The 7,503-nt window shown below is 46.3% G+C and overlaps 1 protein-coding gene across 3 annotated transcripts in view; it reads right to left on the bottom strand.

Moving 5' to 3' along the window:
• The window catches only part of LOC113972057 (acrosin-like), a 2,897-nt gene extending 507 nt beyond the window's left edge, over nucleotides 1-2,390 (bottom strand). The window contains exons 1-5 of one of the 3 annotated variants that reach the window (XM_027692717.1): nucleotides 2,266-2,390; nucleotides 1,801-2,007; nucleotides 1,206-1,471; nucleotides 827-972; nucleotides 1-359 (exon numbers count right to left, since the gene is read on the bottom strand). The exon at nucleotides 1-359 is cut by the window's left edge and continues 507 nt beyond it. In XM_027692717.1, coding sequence (XP_027548518.1) covers nucleotides 1-359; nucleotides 827-972; nucleotides 1,206-1,471; nucleotides 1,801-2,007; nucleotides 2,266-2,336 — 1,049 coding nt within the window. In that variant the 5' untranslated portion in view covers nucleotides 2,337-2,390. The remainder of the gene's footprint in view (nucleotides 360-826; nucleotides 973-1,205; nucleotides 1,472-1,800; nucleotides 2,008-2,265) is intronic. The other 2 variants (XM_027692719.1, XM_027692718.1) reach the window with 2 other exon arrangements.
• Nucleotides 2,391-7,503: the final 5,113 nt, after the last annotated feature.

The raw sequence follows: 7,503 nt of genomic DNA, 5'->3' as shown, positions 1-7,503 counted from the left end.
CATGGTGGCTGTGTGGCGGGTGGTCTTGGCCATGGTGGCTGTGTGGCAGGTGGTCTTGGCCATGGATTCTGAGTGGGTCGTGCAGCGGTCGGAAACTGACTCCAGGGTTGTGCGGCGGTTGGAAACTGACCCCAGGGTTGTGTGGCAGGAAACTGACCCCATGTCCGTGCTGTCGTAGGAGCGCCTATATCTGGGAGCAGGCCCATCTGGCCCTCGATCCAGTTGTAGAAGTGCTGAGTGGAGGTATAGATTCCAGGCCGTTTTGCTCTTGCACAGCCTTTTCCCCAGCTGGTCACTCCAACAACCCAGAAGTAGTCAGCATAATTGTCTTTGCACATGAGAGGACCACCGCTGTCACCCTGCAGCGGAGCAGAGAGGATTAAAGTGGTGATGGGTGGCCCCTGTCAGCACTAGGGCTGCCTCCTCTCTCAGAGCCCCTGTCAGAGCTGTATTCCCAGCACAGAACTGGGGCTCTGAACTGGTGCTGGAGCCTCCAGAAGCTTGGCTGGGAGTGGGTTGGGGGCCTGTGAGGTTGGGCTCTCTCTTGTCTCTGCACAGTGATCCCGGAGGCGCAGAGGATGGATGTTTCAGGGTCAGCATCTGGACCTCTGGGCTGCCAAGAGCACTAGCTGGGCTTTCTGGGCAGAGTGCCAGACCTCGGGGGCAAGGAGGGCACTGGGCAAGGCCCCACAGATGGGAAAAGAGAGGGAAGCTACAGCAGCAGTAGGGAACCAGGGCCAGATCAAGCCCACACTGGGCTGTGTTTGGGCAGTGGTGATAGGTGCCTGTGCTGCTGGGGGCCAAGTGGCTCGTCACATGCTCCTACCTGGCAGGTGTCAATGCCTCCCTCTGGATGGCCAGCACACAAGTTGTGGGTGTGGACATCCCCAGCGTACCAATCGCTGCTGTTACAGAGCTGGACATCAATGAGGTGGACCTGGGCCTCCTGCAGGATATCGCTTGATTTTTGAGCTGTGAGCACAGAAAGAACATCCAGCAGCTTTCTGCCAGTTCTCCTCCTATGCCTGGGGGTGACCCCACTCCCTAGGGCCTAGCTTTGCCTCTGGAGAGGCATTGGAGCACTGTGTCCCTTCTGTCCGCCCTTAGGGAGTGGGCAGCCTGATTCTGGCTTTGACCTCTGCTGTTAGGAAGCCCAACTCATCTCCCCAGTGTGTTGAGCTTGCCCTGCCTTTTTGGGGACCCACCTCTTGCAGTGGTGGCACCCCAGCCAGCGACGTAGCAGGTCTCCAGCTCTGACACATCCACCGTGGCATTGGGCACACAGCCCAGCTGGACGTAGAGGTTGCACTCGGCAGGCCGGTCCAGTTCCAGCAGCGCGATGTCGTTGCTCTGGTCGGCAGCATTGTAGTCCTGGTGAACCAGCAGCCGCTCGATCTGGCGCACTTCAGCCCCAGGGCCCAGCTCAGTCAGCTTGGTGGCCCCGATCACCACGCGCATAATGCTGATGTTTCTAGAAGGCAGATGGAAGGAGGGTGAGAGCGAGCAGAGCCTTGAGCTGCAGCAGCTCAGCAGTTGACAGGCTTCTGCTTCTCAAGGCAGAGAGGAAAGTAGCACTGTGGACTCTGACTGCTCTAACGTGCCTTAGGCTGCTCTAGAATGCCTTGGGCTCTGGGAAGGTCAGCTGGAGGCTGCTAGGAGGCAGTGGCATGAACCCAGCCTTCTCCTGAGCAATCTCAGCTGAGGTCTGCAGTGCCCAAGGCACTGGGCACACTGCAAGGAAACGAGGTGGGAGCAGCACGTGGTGGTGTGGGGATATCCCTGGTCCCTAGTCCGCCTTACCTGGCGTCGACGAAGCAGTGGGCCGCTGTGAGGACCCACCGCGTGCTGATGAGGGAACCTCCGCACAGATGCCCCGTGCCTGATATCTCGGGATCCTGGATGCTGACGAGCCAGGGCCAGGCCCCTTCCTCGGCACTTGTGCCACCCACAACACGGGTCTTGCCTTGATCCTCACCAGAAGTCATGGACCGGACCCCACAGGTCCCCCTGTAAGCAGAAGGTCATTACGCCCTGCTCTGTGGCTTGCTGCTGCTAGGGCTGAAGCTCAGCTGTCTGCCGTCCCCACAAGGCATTGCACGGAGCAGGCCAGGGAAACCTGTGGGCTGTGTGTCTGTCCACCCCAGCACCTGGCTGCTGGCAAGGAACTGAGGCTCCCCCATGGGGTTTGGGAAGCTGCGGTGTGGCCAGTCTTGGGGACACCCAAGATGTCGCCCAAACTCCCTCCTAGAGCCTGGGGCTTCGTACCCGCAGGTGTTCCACATGCCCAGCGCAGGCCCGCAGGTGGCCAGCAGGACGAGGAGGCAGAGCAGAAGCATCGCTGCCAGCAGCACGCATCAGCTGCCAGAAGTGAGGGTTCCTCGCAGCAGCGCGAGAAGTGAGGGCTCCTCGCAGCAGCGCGGCCACCAACGTGGTGCCCGCAGCGTTCGCGGCCCCAGTGCTGATGTCACAGAGCGGCCTGTTCCGTGTTCTGGGCACTGGGGCCTCTGGTACAGGGGAGGGAGCAGGAGCAACACGGAATCACAGAACCATAGAATGGTTTTGGTCGGAAGGGACCTTAGTGATCACTCAGTTCCAACCCCCCTGCCACGAGCAGGAACACCTTGCACTAGACCAGGTTGCTCAAAGCCCTGTCCACTCTGGCCTCGAACACTGCCAGGGATGGGGTATCCACAACTTCTCTGGGCAACCTGTTCCAGTGCCTCACAGTAAAGAATTTCTTTCTAATATTTAATCTAAACCTACCCTCTTACACTTTAAAGCCATTCCCCCTTGTCCTATCGATACTCGCCCTTAGAAAAAGTCCCTCTCCAGCTTTCTTGTAGGCACTGCTGCTTGCAAGATGAGGGCGCACAGGCCCTGGGGCACAGGAAAGCACAGATCCATTCATTGACAAGATGGACAATTTTGCTTTTATTCTTTAAAATACGAAAATTTGACCGACTTGTCCTATCATGTAGTACCTCAGTATAAGTTAATTCGGTCATGTATGTGTGGCATTTGGGCCCAAGTATCTAAAATGGAAGGTATCTGTTTCACTGCTCTCTAGGATTACTCCTCGGCTGCAGCCAGCACTCTCTCTCAAGGACTATCAACTGCTAAGTACTGCTCACAAAGAACAAGGCATAGAGAAAACACTGATGAAAGCACGTTATTAAGAAGCATTGAGTTATATCTGATAAAATCTAGCTTTGCTTTCCATTCCTGTTGCACATAATTAAACAGATGAAATTAGGCTGCACTGAGCTCTACGTGGCCACACCAGGGTGCTTCTGATACCCAAGCTGTTTGTTTAAAGGTAGCTCAGAAATTTCCACAGCTTATTGCAGTTTTCAGTCTACAGGGCTGTCCCACAGACTGATAACATTGTCCCTGTGAATAAATCCACTTGCAATCCCTGCTCTTCACTACAGTAAGATAAAGAGTACGAAAATGTCAAAGATCCCTTTCCCAGCTGCTTCAGTGTGCCTTCCAACACAGCTCTTGGAAAACAACACAATCTCTTGATACCTTAGTTGCATCCTACTTTCCATGTAATTTACAGTTTGAATTTTGGAGACTATGCAAGTTAAGGCAAATCATCATAGGCTTTTCAATGGACTGTCTGCATAAGACTCACTCTGCTGCTGGAAGGTACAGAGCTAGGCAAAATTTGCAAAAAATATGGTGCAAAATCCTCTCTTTCCATCATCCAGGATATTCTTGGCCATTGTTAATGCCCATCCAACTACCCAGAGCTCTCAGTCCTCCTACAGCCATCTTTCAGCCTTCCTGAAGCCAAAAAAATAACAAGATCCAATGCTGGGAGATGTGGACCAGAAATAGAGTTATGGCTTTCTCCACTGGAAAGCATCTTTTCATTTCACTACTGCCTCTCTCACCAGAGCAAAATGAAGCATTTTGGTACGTGGCCAGAAAAATAGGGCAGAATTGAAGTTGCATTTTCCACTCACAGTGTCTCTGCTTTGTGTCAAGTATATTTTAAAAACCTCCGGAAAACCTTTAACCAACCAACCAAAGAAAAGAAAAGATGTAATCAAAACCGCATCTAAAAATTAGCCTGCTGACTGATAAGGAAATATACAACTAATACGTGAATATACCCATTATTCTAGTCCCATTGGGTTTTTATCCTTTTTTTTCTGGTTTCAGACAGAGCAGGAAGAAAAGCTACAAAGAAGAAAGAATGAGAGACTTGAGAAAGAGGCAAAATCTGTAGTTGCAAACCAAATTAATTTTTGGACATCTCAGTGTTTTGAGTGCTCTTTTTTCAATCTTTTTAAAAGTGAATAGTTTTCAGAGAGCACCTGTCCTCCCAGAGTGATGCTTACCTGATGTGTCAGCGCCAGCTGAGCATCTGTCATCATTTCTTATTTTGGGAAATGTAAGCCCCATGTGTTTACACTTCTTCAGATCTCTTTCAAGGAGTTGGCAAAAGGTTTGCATTTGCATTGGTCTTACTTGCCTGAATAGTACTTCCATTCTTACGATCACCTTTTTTCTCAGTGAGAGGTTCTGGTGTTGTAATACCCATCCGCATAAAAATAAGAGCTCAATATATTTTAAAAGGAAGAGACACTTAATCATTTATGAAGGTACAATATTCTGAGTAAAAAAAACACCAAAGGAAGGCCACACATGGATTTCTCCCCTCCTCCTCTCTCCTATTTTTCTTTTTTTTGTTTGTTTGTTTGTTTGCTTGTTTGTTTTCTGATGCCTGTACAGCTGGGTTTTCAATATTAAGAAGTAGCTAAACTTCATGGATGGAAGATACTGAAAGATAACAACAATGTTCAAACAGCCCTAGTGTTTCTAAACACATTTTTTCCTGTGAAAATTTACAGTGTGCCCATGATACAAAATGGTGCTGGTTTGCATGACTTGGCAAATTTATAATACATCATTTTAATGAAAAACAGGAGAAATTAAAAGTATGTGGTCAAAGCATTTGGAGAAATACCTCACACTGAATATTAATCGAGTAGTAGAACCACAACTTCTACTGGCATAAGGGTCATCTAGAAAGTCCTGTTGTTGGTGAAGATGCTGAACAGACAGTCTGAATGGGATATATGCCTCATGCTGAATTGAATTTTACCAGAGAAATACTGACTTGGATAAACTACATTGTTGCTGCTTCTAATTTCAGCCTGTAGCAGCAACCTCTGTGTGTTTGTATGAACACTGGTATCTAGGATAGACGCTAAGTACATATTTGTATTTGTTAATTCATACAGCTTTGTGGTATTATGTCTCACAGTTAGCTGAGACATGTTCCCACTCTAAATCAATTCCTAAACAAAAAAATAATTGAGGGTACTTAAAAACTAGTTGGAAGTGGGTGATCAGACTCTTCAATTAATTAGGAAAAAACCAAAGAGATGATGAAGCATGTGCTGCAGAATCACAAGTGACTGTACCAACTAAGCTCAAATCAACAAACAGCTAATACGTTATCACATAATTACCTACAAGGTAATTGAAAGACAAGAGGAGCACGAAGTATCGACTACTTTCAAAACAGAAGAAACTGAAACTGTGGAAGATACTTGAATACTTCAGGACCTGGACTGGGCGCTGGACTGTGACACACAGACAGACACATGGACACACACTGGCAAAGGAGATGTGAAGGAGTTCAACTCTGCTGGTGGTTTCTGGCTTTTCAGAAGACTTGAGGCTCTCTGTAATACTGGTCAGGGATAAATAATTGAACCATTCATTAACACACACCAGTTACCTCCAGTCTCCACGTGTGGTCGAGTTTCCTAGAAGCTAAGAATCCACACTCACCAAGAACCCGTGCTCACCAGCCCTCTCATTTTCCAAACTGCAAAGAACAAAAAAATAGTCAGGCCCAAGACAACCATCAGTCCAAATTTTTTACTTCAAGTCAAAGTACTTATTCGACTTTTGATTTTTAAAGGACAACTATCATGGCTTTTAAGCAATAATCTGTAGAAGAGATGAATAGCACACTTAGTGATCTGCATGATTTATTTGGCAAAGCCTATTAGTTCTTTCTGGAGCAAATTAATAATAATTCTCATCTGTTTGTCAGTGGGGATTTAATGTAGGCTAAAAAGTCATTGAGAGTTTTCTTCAGATGGAAGTCTGTTCAAAACAGAACAAAAAAGATGAATTTGAGAAAAAAGCTTAATAAAGTCTTCTTTAAATGAAAACCACTCAAGGCTTGACTGTTAATCAAAAGAACATTACTTACCTTACTCAGCATCGCTGAAACCAGAATCTGGCAAGTTTTAAAAAGGACCACTTTTCTCTTTCTTTACAGTCATAATTTATAACAGCTGAATTATTGGCTATAAATACTGTTTTCCTTCTGCTAATGTATTATGCTTCTGGGATTGTTCAGAGACAGTATTTTGTTACTAAGACAATAAACTCCTAAACTGGGGCTTCTGACAAAAAATTCCAAGCACATTCAAAGCAGCAGCTTTTCAAAGAATACCACTGTGCCATCTTAACAGACTAAATTTTATTTTCACTAGTATTGGAAAATATTGAAATTTCTCATTACATTTATTTTTTAAACATAGAAAGCTGCTGCTGGCAATACACTGAAGCATATTTTTACATGTACCAAAGCTAAAAATTCAAATGGGATGAGTTAGCAGAGGGAGTTTGCTATTGGAAGTGGAATGTTAGATAAGAAAATACATTCCTAAATATTTGTAAAATATTAAATTATAGAGCATAGAAAGTAATGGTTTAACATACATTGTGATACACATGGAAAAGAGTTTTTCTACATGTACTATGCACCTTACTTTAAAAACAACTACCTAAAAATCTTTCAAAAAACTGATACCAGCAAGATTTGAGTTTTCTTGTTTTTTGAAGAATGTCTCAATAGATACTTAAAATAGGATTATTTGGGAACATTGATGTGTGATAGTATAGCTCTACACAGCTCTTTATGCCCTTTGTAATCAGAGAGGTTACACGTTAATGTTTCATGTCACAAATACGTGTTACCTGAACAGAAACACGATAACAGTCAGGCTCCGCAGACTGCAACACTTCTGTTCTGTTCCCTTGGCTCACGCAAAATTTCACGTATCACAATTCCACTATGTTTTTACATTTGGAGAGGCCAGAAAGTGGGGAGTTTGTGAGCACAGGGTGGCACGGCACTGCTCCCACACTGCTGCTCGTGCCGCTGTGGGATTTGGCTCTGGCTCAGGGAGAAATCCATGCACGACGTTCCCAGACAGCCGAGCTGGAAAGATACAGGCTTCTCACATTAACACTCCGTGAGCTGCATCAAAGAGAGTTACCATATTAGCTGGCTGAAATTGTGTCATACTCTTATTTTAGTATGCTATTATGCCTCTGGGATATATTTTATTTATCAGAGAATTGGACCTAAACAGATGTTGTAGCTGTTTTTCTAAAAAGGGCTTTAGGCAACTCGCTGTGAGGTACTTGAAAGAGTGTATGGTTTGGGGAAGGGGCAGAGTGAAT

The sequence above is a fragment of the Neopelma chrysocephalum genome, unplaced genomic scaffold (genome assembly GCF_003984885.1).
Source record: "Neopelma chrysocephalum unplaced genomic scaffold, ASM398488v2 Primary Assembly neopelma1_88, whole genome shotgun sequence".
In the NCBI taxonomy this organism is placed as follows: Eukaryota; Metazoa; Chordata; class Aves; order Passeriformes; family Pipridae; genus Neopelma; species Neopelma chrysocephalum.
Note: the sequence above shows the minus strand (reverse complement) of the source record. Positions and strands in the feature narration are given on the sequence as shown.